Consider the following 18208-nt stretch of genomic DNA (forward strand, 5'->3'; position numbering starts at 1 on the left):
AGAACAGAGCAAGCGTCAATCAGAAAATGACATTGATTAATTAGAAACAACATAAAAAGGAGGAGCTGGGGTGGAGGTGGGTTGCAAAAAGGCTTGTAGAGGAAGCAGCAGAGATAGGCAGGCAGGCTAAAGCAGCTTAAATAAGGCGCCATGAATGATATTTGCCAATGGATGCTTGAGGGAATCAGGTGAGCTGTTAGCCGATTATGTATATGACTAGCTATGATCATATGATATAGCTGTAACTGAGAGCTGACTTCGTGGCCTGCCTGAACTAACACTATGCTCAATATATGTTTTCATTAGTTTATAATCACCTGGAAATAGGAATTGTTGTGTTTTTGTTACCTTACAATGAGACATTTCTATCTACAGAGGGTACAAAGTCTGCCATATTGAACGCCCATGTTCCTTCATCAGAACTGTGTGGGTGTGGTCAGGCTTGATTGACATTGGTCGCCATTGCTCAAACTAAGGCGTTGATTAAAATAATATATATTCAGGGCTTTTTAAATCAGCTTACCTCTTGGACAAATAGACTCTGGGCCTCCCTCTCTGCATTTTCAGGCACTGTAGGGTAGAGCGTTCTCCCTTGCCGCCTCAAAGTGGAAATCTGCAAAACAAAGCAATAGTTCTTTCAACACGAGAAACAGAATGTGGAAAATACAATAAACTTGACAACATAGTAAAAGTGAAATTGAAACAAAATGTGGAAGACATTTCTCAAGCTGGACACCTTCACCCAGTCATACAGTTTGTGGTCTCAGCTGGACACAGTTGCTTGTGGGTGTTCTGTTAAATATTATTCTATGTTTGAGAGAGGACTGATGTCTTTCTGAGGGTTCAAAGGGGCAGTATGTGAGGGAGGCAGGATGCTTGTCCATACTGTTCAGCTCCAGAACCCACAGACACACCCTGAGTCTGGCTCTCTGCCACCGTTGTACAGATGCATCCCAGAGCCTCTAATGCTCCGTTCATGTCTTTCACTATTGACCAACAGGTTCCTTGTGCGCTGTAGCCGAACAGCAGTTTCATAGCGCAACAATAATCAAGGCTCTGCCTGTAACCTCAAATCATATTTCTAAAAGACTGAGTGTCAACAGCCGTGCTGGAGGCTCTGTAAAGGCTGTACTTGCACACAGCGGTGCTTTGAGATAATGCTAGTGTCAGCATGCTAACATGCTCAAAATGACAATGCTAACAAGCTGATGTTTAGCAGGGATAATGTTTACCATCACCGTCTTTGTTTAGTGTGTTTGCATGCTAACATTTGCCTCTCAGTACTAAACAGAAAGTACAGCTGAGGCTCATGGGAATCGATGTGTAATAACTAATAAGACCTGGATATGGCACCGCCAAAAAAAATACTGTGTTTCAAACTGCAAACAAGATCAATTATGATACTTGTGAATTTTATCATTATGAATTTATCCATGGAGGTTTTATCTTGAACATTTCTCAAGCCACAACGCAAAGATTCATCTTTCTGTCTAGTACTCAACTCTAATAATACATCCATGTCATAAACCAAAGTATTGGACAGTTTAAAAGTTTCACCTGATGATGGTTCAGATGAAAAGTGAGAATATAACCAAAGTTATTACAGTTGATCCTGAGGGATATGTGAATGCCTGTATCAAATTGCATCGCAACCTGTCTAATAGTTGTTGAGAGATTTCACTCAAAACCTGTGAACCTCACACAACAATTATACATCCAAATTATTACATTCATTAAAACTCCTACAATGGGATGGGTTACAGAAGTAAGCTGTGAAGGAGATGGTGTGATGACGTATTTCAAGAGAGAAGCATAACTTATACTTTCATAGACAATCTCTAGGTCAGTTTTAATGTTTTTTTCCAGCAGCAGTGTGAAAGCTGGAGCTCTATTTAAACTTTCCCTGGGTAAAATCCTGCTGTGTACATCACCATCAGGTCTTGGCACAAGGATTAATTCTGAAATTTTAAAATAAAGTGCATTTGACCACACATAATCCCTGCGAGGAAGAGTGAAATATGAATACAACCATTAAGTGATAACCGTTCAGCTGACTGAGTTAAAAGGAAAGCAGTGAATTCGGGCTTTGTGCAAGTCAAATGCTCATCATCTATGTGTGCTCTGTGTTGTCTGTGATGTGAGGGATGCAGACAAAACCTTTTATCTTTTCCCAGCACATTTTATTCTAATGAAAAGTGCTTTGAGCAGAAATATTGTCCATGTCATTAGTTTACAGTCCAATTTACTGCGGACCAAAACAAATGAAACTATTTTGACCACAGTGTTTGTATTTACTGAAGAAAAAAAGCATTAGTCAAGTTATTTTAAATAGAATGAATCAGCCAAATGTGTTTATAACCCCCAAAATATTACAGTGTCCAATTCAATCCAATGATACCTGGAAAACATTAAGTTAAATAATGATTTTTGAAAAAGGTTTAGCTTTTTTTTTTTTATCATGTTATGCAAATAAAATCTACCAAAGGACATTGCACATTATATTATTGGGGTAATATTTTGTCATCTTAACACACCACTTTACTGTAATAATGGCAGTCTAACACTAAGGCTGAAACAGCTAGTAGATGAATCAATAGTTGATCGACAGAAAATTAATAATGCATTATTTTGATGATTAAATAATTGTTTAAGTCATATTTTCAGGCAAAAAGTACACCAAACATTCTCTCGTTTCAGCGGTTGCCGCTTTTCTCTGTTTATACCATTGTAAACTAAATAATTTTGGATTTTGGACTGTTTCTCCTTTGGCCCTATAGAATTATACTTATAACACTTACACCAAATAATTAATTGTCAAAAAAATAGACAATATCAAAATAACAGACAAATTAATAGATAGTGAAAATAGTAGTTACCCTGTAGTATATGGAATTTTTATTAGTATATACGTTATAAAAAACAATTTAAAGAAAGTTTAAGTGGCTGGTTCGAGAAATTAAAAAACAAAACAATATTTTTTTTCATTGTCATTGTAGTTGTGTCTTTCTTGACACCTGAAAGGACATTTAGGCCAAAATGCTAAACTACCATCTTTCTCTTTTGCCTCACTGTTCCTCCGAATGACCTTACATTTAACTGAGCGCTGCTACGTCAACTATGTCAAATTCCACCGAGCTCGTATTTGTGAACGTGAAGTCTCCCCTTCCTCTCTGCTAGCCAGGTTTCCTGCAGGGGAGATGACAATCTTCGCAATCCAAGCAGCAGAAATAAACAGGCATGGAGGTAAGAGGGAGCCAGGAAGTGGGCAACAGGAAGCATTTAATTGGACTACAAGTCACCAGGGAGAACTATGTGATTCTCTGGTGAAATAAGGCCAAAATTAGCACCGGGATATAGCTGCACCCTGCGGGACCCCATCAAAATTTTATTTGTTAAATCATTCTCCTTAACCTAACCTAAACCAAGTGAGCTTCTAGATATTACAACATCAGCACCGGTGTCATATTTCCTAAATTCAACCTAGTATTAAAGGTTAACGCTGTATATTTTTAAAATCCCATGAAAAGACTAAAACCAACAAACAATGAATTTCTCCTACAAGTATTGCCAGCCATGATATATCTTATTAATCTGTGCCATACACTTCCATTGTTGTTTAAAAATGAGTAAACACAGAAATGAGCCAAACCATTGCTGGACACTGTAGTTTAGTTTGAGTCCAACTTCTTACCTGATACAATTATCCCCCTGGGGACAGGAATGTCTGTGGAATTAACCATGCCACTGAGCCACCCGGCTGATAAAAAGGAAATTATATGTGAGACACTTTAAAATATATATATATTTTTGCTTGTAGGAACAAATGAATATTGGGGGTGAGTGCCACAAGCAGGGTACAGAAGTTGGTAAGAATTGACAGCCAAATTAACAAGTCGGTTTTGGCGTTTTTATCGTATTTGTTAACAATCACATAAATATGGAAACATCATCAGCCTCATCTCAGGCTTTACAGCGGGGAAGGGTCTAGACCTAAATTGAGGAGAAGAGGGAAGGAGGGGCCCCTTCTTGGTAATCCTCAAAAAATGTCTCCAGAAACCTTGCAGAGAGAGCATAGAGAGACCTACACAGGACTGCCTGTGCCAACAGCTTCCAGATCAAAACCAGATGGAGATGATATAAACACTGGCTCACAAAAGACCAGTACCAACACATAACTTCTGATGTGCCAGTGGGGATAAGATAAAGGTAGAGACCTGATAGTGGTTTCTATTACTGAGAAACAGCCAGAATATATACAAAAATAACAACACAGACAGAGGAGCTCTTTGTGCCTGTTTTGGCCTTGATTTATCACCAACTAGCACTGTATACTTAGGACTGTCTCTATTCATATGGAGGTTTCTGTATCAATACACACTGGCTGTACCTCCTTTCACTAAAAGCACCAAACACTGACAGGGCTCTGACACAGAAGCTGATTAGAACCTTGCTTGAACAAGAGTGTGGGGAGGTCGAAACAGATGTTAGGTTCAATCACTGCGCCTGTGGTGGTGTTTTTTTTTTTTTTTCCTCAGTCAAAATCACCTGTCAGGCCCTGACAACACACTGTTTGTGTGTAAAGCTGGTATGCTATGTTCACAGCAGCAGGCTGAAGGAGCATGATACAAGAGAAGACAAAGTCAAGGCTGCCCCGCTGTCATTGAGCACCCAGCTGCTGGGTCTTTGTAAACTGTAACAACCCCTGGCTTCACATACTTTTCACTTTTACCCTATTCCAGACTGCCATATTCATTAAGGAGAGTTTGTACAGTACCGTAACTGGACATAATTCAAAGGTTCTTCACTCTAAATACACTTACAGTTAGTCCCCATTACACATTTAACTGTAAATATGGCCTGGTTTAGTGATCTGGGTCAGATAGTGGTTTTAGTCATTTACACTTCACACAAACATCAATTTTCCAGAGGTTTGTTTCACATGTTAACACCATCCCATATACTGTGGGTCAAATAATGCTCAGATGCATCTCAGTTATATTTATGTCAAAATATGTTATTATATGTTGGTATTTGAAAGGTTGATTTTAAAGACTGATTTGAAAAGTGTACCCATCTGGTGCTTTTAACTTCTATCATGTAAAGAAAGCTTTTTTTTTTAAAGCTAGCAACTCACAAGATAACATTATCATATAGTGTGTTGCTGTTTGGTCGCTGACTCAAAGGTGTCCTACGTATAATGGTGGTATTGGAATTTTTGGGGGGATTTTTTCCCTTTATTTTAGAATGGATGACAGAGAGATGACAGGAAATGAGATGGTGAATGACATACAAACAAAGGGGGGATGTTGATGTTCATGGTTTGCACCTTAACCCCATCCAATTGTTCTATTCTTTACGTGAAGCCCTTTCTCACATTTCTTTCTGACTTTCTGAAAAGAAAACTTGTGTGGAAATGTTACAACATCTCTTCTACACTATCTGAGGATTTCACTCCCACTAGAGCTGTGGTGGAAGATTTCACTTTACCCATATGACTATGACATGGAGAATTTCTCCAGATTTACAAGTTGAAGGGCAGGTGGGAGAGAGGCTTGAGAGGAAGCAAAAAATGCATCCATGCTGCATTCACATAAAACAATAAATAGTAACTTTACACGACATTTGTAACAGTATATAAATCATCAAAATCACTCTTATTTGCACTGTCTTATTCTGCAGTGTAGGCATTCAGACAAAATATGTTAAAGCCATCATGGTTAGTGAAACAAAGACTGCTCTCACTGAAAGGAGAGCTATAACAATAAAAACTCTATAAAATTTCCACTGGGCCGTGAGACAGAGTGGCAGGGTCAGATTGGAGGATATACTGTACATCTCATTGCTGCTGTTGGTAAGGACACATCTTTCAAAGAAGTCTCATTTCCTGAAATACAAGCACTGGGCCAGATTTCCATTTTAGATTTTCCATCCTCATCGGGGGAAAGTGTGAGGGAGAGTACGTCCTGTACAATGTGGCTGTAGATAACACTTGCTCTGTCACAACATTGGAGACAAAATGAGCCAATTAAACAGATGGCCCCTGACCCCTCTCTTGCTACAGCATGGAAGGATGTAAACAAAAAAGAAATCCTCTGTGAATGACCCCACCCTGTGCTCACAATGCTGGCCATGCCAGGACCAAAGGAAAAGACTGCAAAAGCCAAACAAACACAACAAAGAAAACACGCAAGTGGGTGGTTAAATAATGATGTTGGACAGACAACAATAAACGGTGTGACCTTGTGTGGGTATGTAGCACTTTTTACTGGCATACAGTATAAGTACAAGCTGTGACATTTCTCAGTCTACCATTAAGACGCATTATTTAGTGGATATGTTTCACCTAAAGTGCCTCACTTTCACCAGCTTTCACATGAGTAGCCCCACTGGAAATCAAAGCCCTAGCTCTGGCAGTGTTATAACCACTCCCTAAGGTACATACCACCACTTACTTTACATTACTTCCATAGTTTAAAACCTTACTCCTGACCAATTTAAGCCCAGCTATAATACCCAGAGCCAGATTTAGGCTTTTCTGCCCAAACTCACCTCGAAGTCCTCCATGGGGAACTGCAGCATGTCTCTGAGGACATCGCTGAGGATCTGTGTCTTCCTCTGCACCAGAACATTTTCATAGTCCAAGGGTTCAATCACCTTCGGTTTCACCTGGAGAACACAGACGAAGCACGCTGTTAGTGGAACATTTGATGGAAGTTCACAAATACTGATAACTGTAACATTAAAAGGCATGACATGCATGCCAACACACAGTTTTTAGGTTTGTTTCCCCAAATTTTTTATTAGCTAGAGCCAGTCGAGAGATGACAGGAAATAAGGAAGGAGAAAGATGGGTAATGGATTTCAACGTGAACTGGGAATGTTGTGCTTCATGGTTGGTTAAGTTTTTATAATTGACCGGGTAATATTATAAGCACTACTCCCTTTATGAACAGTTTCGGTCCTCAGAGCTTCATCAGGTAAAATTCACAGAAAGAGGGTCTAAGATTAGATTTAGCTATTAATGATTATCCTTTCAATTAGAGTGATAACAGAGACTAGTGTGTACATTGAAAATGAAATGCACTACACTGTGCAATAACAGTGTAGTGCACACAAATAGGAAGTAATATATCTCTGCAAATGTTAAATATTGTTTACTATTATAGTCACATGATCTGGCCGAAACCAGCACCAAGAAAACAGACAAGTTTCCAAGTCAAATCCATCAAATGACGCATATGACTGTGCACAGGAGCAGATATGGTGTTGTGCATATACAGGCCTCCACACTGAGTTTGATTGATCTAGAAGTGCTGTCTATCACATTAGGCTTTACCAACACATGCTATCTGTTAAATACACTGCGATACGTCTATCAGGCCTCCATCTGCACCACAGAAAAAGCATCCGCCTCCGCAGTGGGAAGGTCGTGATGCTGATCCCTGACATGTCTGTCGAGGAAACAAGGAAACAATTACACTCAACTACAATAATAACAACTTCATATAACACAATTATCCTCTACAGCATAAAACAAACAAACCTCCATCATCCTCTTTTACTTTCAGTGTACTTGACAGAAATCCCATATCAGAAGTCAGTTTCAGCTTGCTATGTTGTTTTGTAGCTGACTCTCACGAGCATCAAAAGGTGATTAAGGATTTATGGTGCATCAAGTCATAGTGTCTCCATAATGTTGAAGTACTGACCCACTAAACTTCAGTGGCCGAGGCTGGAGAGAGCTTATTCATTGCAAAGATACAGCAGCCATTAGATTGAGAGTAAGCTGTCAACACTTGTAGCTGATGAGACGGGAGGATAAATCTAACAGCCAGGGAAACGGCAAAGTGCAAAATGAACTGTGACACATCGCCAGACTCCAGGGCTGAGCGACAGCGCAGCTCACATGTTGCCTCCACATCTGGGACGGATAATACTAGCATGATCTCAGAGGGAGAGTCATGGATATCGACCTGCTTAAATACATGTTGCTAGCAACCTTGTTAATAACAGAGCACAGCTGAGGACGGAGGACAGAAGGGGCAGGACCTTGAATTAGTTTCAAGGACAAGGAGGGGATAGCAGGCCAGAGATGGTGCCACCAAGTCTGCCAGCTAAAGCAGGTTGTGACATTATCAGTCCACTGTTTTTTCACAAGTTTATCTGAACATAACACAAATGTGGTTACAATGAAATGCAGTCACACTTCAACAAACTGTTTTCTCTACCATGAGAGAGGAAAAAGCAGAGAGATTGATGGAAAGATTTCGGCAGGCGGGGCGGGTAAGTCAGGAGAGAATTAAAGAGGTCGGAGAGATATGGTGTATGCAGGTATGAGTCTGTGTCTCGCTTGAAGCAACCTAAAACGCCTAAAATCTCTACATCTCCGTACACAGACCAGATAGCCCGTACCAGACGGTGAAACCTTAAGAACTCTGGGTACCCACAGCTGCATTGTCATTATGTACCAATGTCCAGGAAAACAAACCCACTGACAATGACACAGAAGTAAATAAACCAGGGGATTTAACAAACAGGCTCTGCAAGTGAGAGGGAGTTAGTGAAAAGAAGTGAAAGCAGTTAACAATGAACAGCCTCGGGATGTTCAGCATCACTTAGGGAAAAACAGTAAAAAAAAACTTTTACTTTCCCAAATACCTGATGCTACTGCACTCAAAATCTGTGTTTAAAATGGGATTCTGATATTTAAAAGTATCTGCTAAAATATTTGACCCCCTTATCTTCTGACCAGTGATGGCTTCTTAACCCCACTCTTGTTGCTGACTATTGTGGTCCTCCAAACCCTTCTGGGCTCTTACACATTGCTTTGTCAGTGGCTGAAGGTGGTCAACCACACAGTACACTCAGCACTGAGTAAGAAAATGAACATACATAATAAGCAAGAGCTCTGTCATTCCCTCAACCCACAGTGCTGACCATGGTCAATGGTCCTAGTCCCAACTTTATATATTACTGTTAGTCCTTGGAAATAACTTGTTAAGTTATAATATAATATGTTATGTCTTATAGACTGAACATATTGCACTCCTATCTCTATTTCACATATTTCTAGTATTTCTAAAATATGCCATAAACATTCTGAATACAGTCTAAAAATAAATCAGAGCAGAACAATGCAGGCAACATGTTGCACATCTGTATAATTAAGTCAACAAGCAGACAGTCATCCCTGGAAAGAGCATAAAACAGAAACTTATGAAGCCTCTCCTCCACTCCCTCTCCACAGTGATCTAGCAGCTGTTAAGCTGCAGCACCCACTCCTCCCATCACTGCACCCTCTCACAGCAATGAACAATGGTGCTGTGTAGTGCCTCTCCACTAACTGATACATTCAATCTTTTGCTACTGACTGTTCAAATGGCTCTGTAGAGATCCGAACCACTGGACACCTTCATCGCAGGGCAGGAAATTATCGCTGTCATCACGGTTGACTTTTGAGCCAAATAAAATGTTTTACAAGCCATGATGTTTAAGAATAAACTAGAGGAAACTGCAGGCTGCTTCCCTCCAGGTAGTTAAGAGCTGGTAAAGTTCAACATTCCTCTTTGCTGGTGCTTGCGTTGCAAATTTTAAATGCTAGCTGGCAATGTTGTGTGCAATGAAAGAGATGGCAAAAGTGAACTAGCACAGACGCTCACATGACACCTGCTTTGGGGCTTTATGGCTGTGGTTAAACTTTACAGCACTGTACACTGTAAGATGTACTTATAGATCAGTAAAGCTTTGACAAACCGACAGAGCTCTAAACCAAAAAGTATATGTCTTTATATAAAGTCCTTGATTGACTTACCACCACCTGTGGCACCGTGTCTACCTCAGCCTCAGCTGCAGCCAAGCTCTTGTACTGCTGCGGACTCTCAATGACCAACTCCTTCTTTGGAGCTTTACTAGCCCTTCCTTGCATTGTCAACAGCTGTGGTAAGATATCTCCGAGCTAGTTCCCAAAGAGAACTGGACTGCCAGCATATCCGATGGAGAAAAATCCTGGCGCTGGAAAAGGTTTGGGAAGTTTCTGCTCACAGACTCGTGCTTAACACCCTCCCTTCTCAAACTGCTCTGCCTGTCTGAAAGCAGTGGACTCACACCCAGGCTGAGGAGGTGGCCCCTCCTACACTCAGCTGTGCTGCCTGGGGGAGTTAAACACCCTCTCTCTCTCTCTCTCTCTCTCTCTCTCTCTCTCTCTCTCTCTCTCTCTCTCTCTCACACACACACACACACACACAATGAAGCTATCTGACCCCACATTATCCACCTGCACAGTGACACAGGGTTGACAAAAGGCAAACAAAAGATACACATTCCTCAAGTATTACAGTCTGGTCAGGGACTTGTCCACGCCTTGTGTGGGACAGCTGAAATAAGAGGTGGCTTAGATTTCTTTAAGAGGAACAAACTAGGAGAGAATGAGACAACAATGGGGGCACTTCAATCGCTGGCAAGTTACAGTGTTTAAAGAAACCACTCAAGCATATGCAGGATACATAGAGTATGAGGGCAACAACCAATGAATCCGCTGCAGCGATTTAGCGGTGATTTTCCACATAAACATGACAGATAAGCTGCCAGACTGAGCTCATCAGATTGTAGGTTCAGAAACAACACGGACAAATCTTGACCCACATTAACCGCTAAAGTCTAAGACTGAGGAGCATATCATTCAACTTTTTCTGAATCACGGGTGCAGTATATCAAATTAGTCATCTAGTGACAGACAACCATTGGTCACTGAAGTTTTTATTACTTATTATTTGCCTTCCGCCTGCATCTCCCTCTTTTTCTGTCATAGCTTCAGAGCCAGGTCGTGACACCTGGTTCCACTTCATTACTGCAGCTAGGACAGTATTCACAAAGTTGAGATTAGGCCCAGCTTCTGTCTCGGTGCTTGTTGATGCAACTGCTTTAGGGGCATTCCAGCACGACGCAGCCCCAGTCAACCCACCTAGGAGTGGGCCCGACCTACAGATTCCTCAGTGGGCCACAGCAGGGGAGGATGTTATCTTTTCACGCCTGCGTCTGAGCTTAAAGGCGAGGGGGGAGGGGCCAGGTCAGCTCTCCAGCTGCTCCCCTTCCATTGTCACATGCGCCTATGGGCCCCACACAGGGATTGGAATATTCAATATCAATATTAATAATAATAATGTAATCAGCAGAATTTGGTAGAATGGTAACATTATAGGATTGTATCATCACAATACAGATGCAGTGAAAGTCAGTAAACCATAATAATACTAAAATGATTGAACAATTTTGATAATCAATTAATTATTTCAGTCATCTTTCATGCCAAAATATTGAAAAACACCAAACATTGTCTGGTTATAACTTTACAAATCTGAACTACTGTTTCTCTTTGGCAGATATAACTGTAACTTGAGTACCGGTATTTTTAAGGTTCAATATTGACCCTTTCACTACAATGTCAAATGGCATTGATTGCTTGGAGAGAACTTACATGTTAACTTGTTAGCTTGTGTGGCTACAGCTGTTAGCAGTTAGCATCAATACAGTAAGAATAATAATGCATTGAGGTGGTGGGTGCTAATGTTAACTGTGGCTTCATGTTAAAAGTTGTTATGAGCATTTTGAAAAATATGTACAGTTTTGGAAGTAACTTTATGTCTGCTGTCTTACCCAAACACAGATGAAATGCTCAGTATCAGTTTATGAGAAGTCTGGGGTGTGTCTAATGTAGATTAGCTTGAAGTCTTGAGGGGGGGGGGAGTTAGAGCGAGTTTGTCTGTGGTTCTCCAAAGCAGTTTTAAAATATTACAACAGCTGGGCCAGTGACTACATGCAAGTCCTATCCTCAATCTGGAGTTGCCAGTTTGCATGGCGTCATAACCCTCAAATCCCAGGTGGCTTGCTACCTAATGAGATATGGCATCTATTTCAAAAAAACATTTTGGGGTTGTTGGATGGTTTGTTTTTCTCTTTTGATGGAGGATAACTGTCTGCTCCTGCTTCTAGTAGCCTACTTGAACTTACTATCACTGTACTTGACAGAGATGCATGCAAATAGGTGTTAAAGTCTCTTTCCTCATCAATTTGTGTTTCTCCTTTAACTATTCTATTTTATTTTTTACTGGATAGTGACAGTAGAGACAGAGACAAAACATGCCGAGAGAGGTCCACACCTGGAGCCAACCTGGGATTTTTATATGATATTTATCTTAAGCACCAAGCCACCAGGATGTCCCCCATCACCTTACCCTGACGTGAACCTAAGTGGTCACCCCAACACCTGAAGGCAACCCTGCTGTAAACTCTAAAAAAAACTAAACTAAAAATTTGAACAGAAAACGGACTTTGACACAAGAACAGGTCTCTGTCTGGCACATCACAATATGATGGTGTGAGCTGCGCTCTGGCATAGATCCAGATCAGCATACCTTGATATATGCGGGAACCGTGTGTGTGTTTAAGGGATATAAGATAATCCTCTGCATCAGGTGGAAACAGGCTCCATAGTGGAGTGAGTTACGAATCAGAGTCATTCTGCGGGCATATGAGCTCACTAAGGTGTGTTTAAAGCAGCAGAGTGAGTCATCATTCACTTCCTGTGTGCCTTTCAGTCACTTTGCTTATATATTGTACACAACACTGTTGAACTGAAGTTATGCTTTTTCAGAAACATCTATCAGGATCACAGTTATTATTTCAACTTTTCTACAAATGATTCTTTGGATGTTTATGATAACCGGAATTCCAGTTTGGATGCTCACAGCAGTGCACTCCTCCCCCTCCTCTAACCACACTCCTGGGGCCAGTTTTATCAGACATCTTTGTAAAATACTTGTTTACTGTATCACACTCCCTGATTTATGCTTTGGTTAAACACGGTTTAACTGACACACACACACAATTTAATCCATTTAGTCAGTTTACAGTCTGACCAACCAGACTCTGCAGGAACAACAGCAGACAGTTTATTGTTCAATAAGGGAGTGGTGGACTATCCATTCAGCTACACTAAAGCTTACAGGCTACAATGATAACCCACCAACACTGCTGGACATTTCCTTTAATGTAGTTAATTGTGCAAAGAGAGTAATGCTACATTACAAGTGCTAGATGTTTGACTTTGATCTCTGAGCTTGTACGAATCCAGGCTTCCTCTCCCAGACATAAGAGATAAGTAACTCCAGAGAGACTTCCTTTCTGCAGTGCAGCCCTGCTACAGGATTCCCAACAAACACAGTGCTTGCAGTTTTTTCGGCTTCATGCTGAAATCAAATTCAGACTTTGCAGTGTTATGCAGATTTATCCATGGAAACCAATACAACTGTATTTCTTTGGGGCAAGTTGGCATTTGGTCCGGGCAGGAAAGCCTACTGAGCCCTTTAAGTAGCAGAACAAACCCTTGTGTTGAGCAACAAAGTGTCCCAATGGCCAGAAGCAGAAGCAACAGGATGTTTTTGGGAAAAGTGTATTCTGCTCAAATGCAGTTTGGATATGCGCTGTACTGAGTGTTAATGAATTGGTAGTACATGTACAAAAATAGATAAATAGTAAATAGTTTCATTGATGACTACACATTGCAATTATGTGCCTGTGATTCTGAGAGGACTAGAAAGGGATGAAAACCAACCTGTAGGCTGATAGTCATACTGAACTGCCATTTTGTGTTATTTCACTTCAGTCATATCGGAGATGTGGGAAAACCAATCGGGCAGAATATTTTGAGACAAATTCATTAAAGCCCCATTATGTAACAATTCTACCTTAAAATAACAACTTCACTATCATTTTGATGCTACAGTGACGTGTAATAGGGTGAACGGAGCCTCTGTCATTCCCACTCATCGCCCTGTACGCCTGTTACTGCACTATGTAACTTTGGTCTCTGGGTTGGGACAAGTGTGTAATGCTTTCACACACCACCAACTATGTCACTCATTTTGGCGAAACTGGATCATATTTTATGTTTTGTGGTTTTCCCTCTCGTGTCCTCCAGCTGCTCCGCCTCAACTCGACACATACAGAGTGTTTTTGCTGGACAGTAAAGTAACTGCTGTGAATTATGGCTGCTGTTGGCTAGTTAGCTTAGCTGTACAGCCTTGGACGCAATATTTTTCTTGCTAGGATGATCATGACGCGCCATACTCTGCCTCTGATTGGCTTACTCTAACATTCTTACCCTAACCCTAACCAATCCGACTCCTCATGCCTAAACCTGACCAACCAAACCAATGAAGTCTACAGGTACAAGCTATTTAGAGGCAGGGTAGGAGAGGTCATGACTTCAATGAAAAGCGCCCAGCACTGGGTGATCAGAGAACCAGTAGTGTTTCCACTGGTAGCACGGGAGCTTCTGGACCACTGGGAGGAGAAGGTTTTCCAGCCCAGGGTGGAGGGGAATGCTGATGCGGAGCTGAGCCAAAATGGGCACCAGAACTGGAGCCGGGCAACGTAACCAAGCTCAGCAGCCTCTAAGGACATCATGGCAGAGGCGAAGAGATCGAAGAGGACGTTGACGGTGGAAAGGTAAGAAGAGAAAAAGACAGAAAGAACAAGCAAGAGCCCGCCTGACAAGAGTAAATCTGGGACTGGCTTTTAGTTTTTCAAAAATAGATAGTGAGCTGGTTCTTCTTGCTGTTAGACTGGTCAGTAGCTGGCTTGTTATGACTTGTCTTGTTGCACATGCTTGACATTTGACTGTGTTAGCAAAGTTGTTGACTCGCTAGTTTTTGATCATAAATATTGTAATCATAACAAATGCATGTGTACAGCTGTCCATATCTATGACAGTGGTATTGCAACTGGATTGCAGCAAATACCAACTCTTACATAATGTTGTTTTAAGAGGTTCTGGTTTTATTCTCTAAAAACATTTACGACTTTTGTTGGCTTTAAATGCATCATCACTGAGTCATTTTATGACAGACAGAGAGGCTAACAAAGGAATTAATAAATTCACCAAGCCACATCATCTTGCACGATAATCAAATTATGGACTTTATATTTAAATAATTATACATTTGGGTGGCTTGTGGATTTCTTGATCTTTTTTCCCCTTTCATTTTGTTTGCTGCTATCATTGTGTAATTTTTCCACACATTTTTTCCACATCTATGAAGTTGTAATTTTCAGCCTGGATGGGAACACTACTGGGTTCCTTCATTACATAATAGGGGCTTGATGCAATCACTAGGCCTTCCCAGCATGAGCCAAAGCAAAACAGGGTGTAACCTGGAATGTAACAAAAACATGGCCCACCCCTCGCCGCCCCGCTACAGCAGCACCAACAGGACCCACCATCCTGCAGCTTGTTTTCAGTCCATCCCCTAGAGAGTACTGAACTGTGAGCTGAGAATGAGATTTTAACATGGAGGTAATAATGACACCACACCATGTCTACACACTCTGTTAATAACATCACTGTAGTAGGATGTGGAATACAATGGCATTAAAAATAACAGGATGTAATCATGAGGCAAAGACAGTCGTCTCACACAGTGGCTAGAAAATAAAAAAGTACACAGAGTAATAAAATGTAAACATATCGTGCTACAGTACTTGAGGCTAATACAGATCGAGAGACAGAAAAGCTTTATTGATCAGCCCGAGCCTTAAATGTAACTAACAGTATTGACTATGAATAACGCTGCAGTTGAATCTGTGGGAAAATCAAACTGCAGTCGCCAGAATGTCTTTTAAGTACACAAACCTGAGTGCTGGAGATAATGGTCCCATGTATCAGTCAGCAAGTGAGCAGCACAAATACAGCCACGCAAACACACTCACATAAACACATCAATGCTGTGACGTCTGAAGCCCTCCTCAGGGTGGCTGAAACATCCCAAAAGTAGGAAGCAATCACCAAGAAAAACAACCTTGAAGCCGAGTAAAGTGTGCTGTTGTTTTACTGTAAATCCATTAAGACAAGACATGAAAGCTACAAGGATGGTGATTTTATTGGTTGTCAGTGTCTGCAAGCGATGTACTGGTGAACACGGTATGTACGTAATGTTGGTAATCTGTCAAATATTCAACCTTTAGAGAGATATCAAAGAGAAAACATCAGCATAGCAGACTAAATGTTTATGTAGAGATAGAGACTGTACTGTACTTGCAGAGTGTACAATTATGTATGGAGGACAAAACATGACTTAATCATAAACACATTAATTCATACATAAATACATAAATAAATAATTCAATTTTATTTGTAATTAATTGGCACCACTTCTTTCTTAAATATAGGAATTAATAAGGTAATATAGGAATACAAAGTAAAAGACAAAAACAGAAATGTAGCTAAGCTTGTAGAAATTTAAAAATAAATCAAAGGCATTTTTTTCCAGATCAGTTACATCATTAATTTATTTACCATTCCAGCTATTTATTTAATATTTTTTTTGTAAATTAAATATGAATGTAGGTATTTATTTATGAACAAGTCATTTTTCGTCCTCCATACTATAATAATTGCACATCAAGAGCATGAGGCATTTTAGTCAAAGGTAAGAGTAAAGGAGAGCCTTAGTCAAGTAATTCAAGCTTTTAAATGGATTTAATCCATAAATAGTTTCTGGTTGATGACATACAGATTCCTTAACAACTCCTCAAAACAAAGAACTTGTAAACACAGCATAATTGACTCATTCAGCACGGTTCATTGAAAGGAAAACAATCAATGGTCTAAGTTAGGAACATTACTCCCAAAACATCATCAGATAAAAGCTGCTTTTATCTGTGACCAAGCTGACGTCACCGCTTTCTCTTTCTTTCCCTGCAACAACATTCCTCTGATAAAACTAACAGACACTTCAGTGCTTCTGTTACAGTGTTAAACACTTCATAGAGATAAAGAAAGGAAACTGAAGCTTTGTGAAAGCAAAGAATGACGATACAAGAACACTGAAAGGTATTCTTCGATACCTTTCAACAAGAAACAACATGACACTGAATTGTATACAGCTGCATTATATCATATCAATGGCTTTTATTTCTGAAGGCAGATCACCTCCTGAGGAGAATGAGAAGTGAGTTTCCATGAGGAAGGAAAGGCCGAGCTGTTGTAATCAGCGAGTGAAATAACAGGGCAGGAAAAAGCCAAAACAGGCTGTTTAATTACTTACTCCTAGAGAGGACAGATCAGCCACAGCTTTGTCTGTGACTGTGTGCGTGTAAGTGAGTGTGTGCCTGACCTTTAACCCCACCGTCTCTGTTTTAAATTCCCAGAAATAATGACGTGCTGCAATCAGAAGGAATTAAAGGTAAAAAATAATGGTTTATATCTTTTTATAACCAGGCCTAATGGATTAGGTGCAAATACTGGTGAGAAACAACAGGACAGCAGCAGGACAGCAGTGCTGTTGGTTAATTTTAGACATTCTTGTAGTGTCTAAAGAACAAACTCTGGATCCTTTAACTTCCAACAGTGGGGCCCTGAAACTGACATAAAGCAGTAAAAGCTATCGTAGTCAAAAAAAGTAAAATTCAAAATGAATTAAAGATGGGGTCAGTGATTCTGGAAATCAAATACCTTAACAAACACCATGATATAGAACAAACGACGACACAGAAAGTAATGTTACTATTGTTAGCCATGTTGTGGGTTGCAGAGAGGGTGAGACGGTGAGACGGTTTCCCAGGGCCAGCACACCAGATCCAGACAACACTGATACTATAACTAACATCACAACATATCTTTGAATACTGTCCATAATAAGTAGTCCATACACTGTCTATAGTAATGTCCATGGGCAAGTATTTTAAAACACAAAGCTAGAATGGCTACAATGACAAGTTAGTGTGTGCAGAGCTAGGGTTGTGCACACACAGACGACTGTGAGGAGATACTTGCTGAATTTGAAAAAAAAGTGTATACGATTAGAATCACATTACCTAGAATCACTCATCCAAACTTTTTTTATGTACTATTTTTGCCTTTCACCCTTTTATTTTTTGGCTCCAAAATGGTTAGCCTTACATTTACATATTTCCATTCATAAAATCTAGCATTAGCATGATTAACATTACTGTATATTGGCTGTTGTAGTGAAGGAAGTTAGCTTTAGCTTGGTAGCTAGCTGGTGCTGGTGCTCAATGTGTTTAACATTAGCCACAAACTAGCCACACACACGCACACACACGCACGCACACACACACACACACACACACACACACACACACACAAACACACACACACACACATTTGTCATCTGTTGTCCCTGGACAGATG

The 18208-nt window shown here is 40.4% G+C and overlaps 1 protein-coding gene across 8 annotated transcripts in view; it reads right to left on the minus strand.

The window, feature by feature from the left end:
- The window catches only part of zmp:0000001200 (dedicator of cytokinesis protein 9), an 80403-nt gene that overhangs the window by 37542 nt on the left and 24653 nt on the right, over window positions 1-18208 (minus strand). For 6 of the 8 annotated variants that reach the window (XM_051403812.1, XM_051403810.1, XM_051403808.1 and 3 more), the window contains exons 2-3: window positions 6550-6666; window positions 524-613 (exon numbers count right to left, since the gene is read on the minus strand). In XM_051403812.1, the coding sequence (XP_051259772.1) occupies window positions 524-613; window positions 6550-6666 (207 nt within the window). Of the gene's footprint in view, window positions 1-523; window positions 614-6549; window positions 6667-9811; window positions 10083-18208 lie in introns of those variants that run through there. The other 2 variants (XM_051403811.1, XM_051403809.1) reach the window with 2 other exon arrangements.

Source organism: Dicentrarchus labrax, unplaced genomic scaffold (genome assembly GCF_905237075.1).
Source record: "Dicentrarchus labrax unplaced genomic scaffold, dlabrax2021, whole genome shotgun sequence".
In the NCBI taxonomy this organism is placed as follows: domain Eukaryota; kingdom Metazoa; phylum Chordata; class Actinopteri; family Moronidae; genus Dicentrarchus; species Dicentrarchus labrax.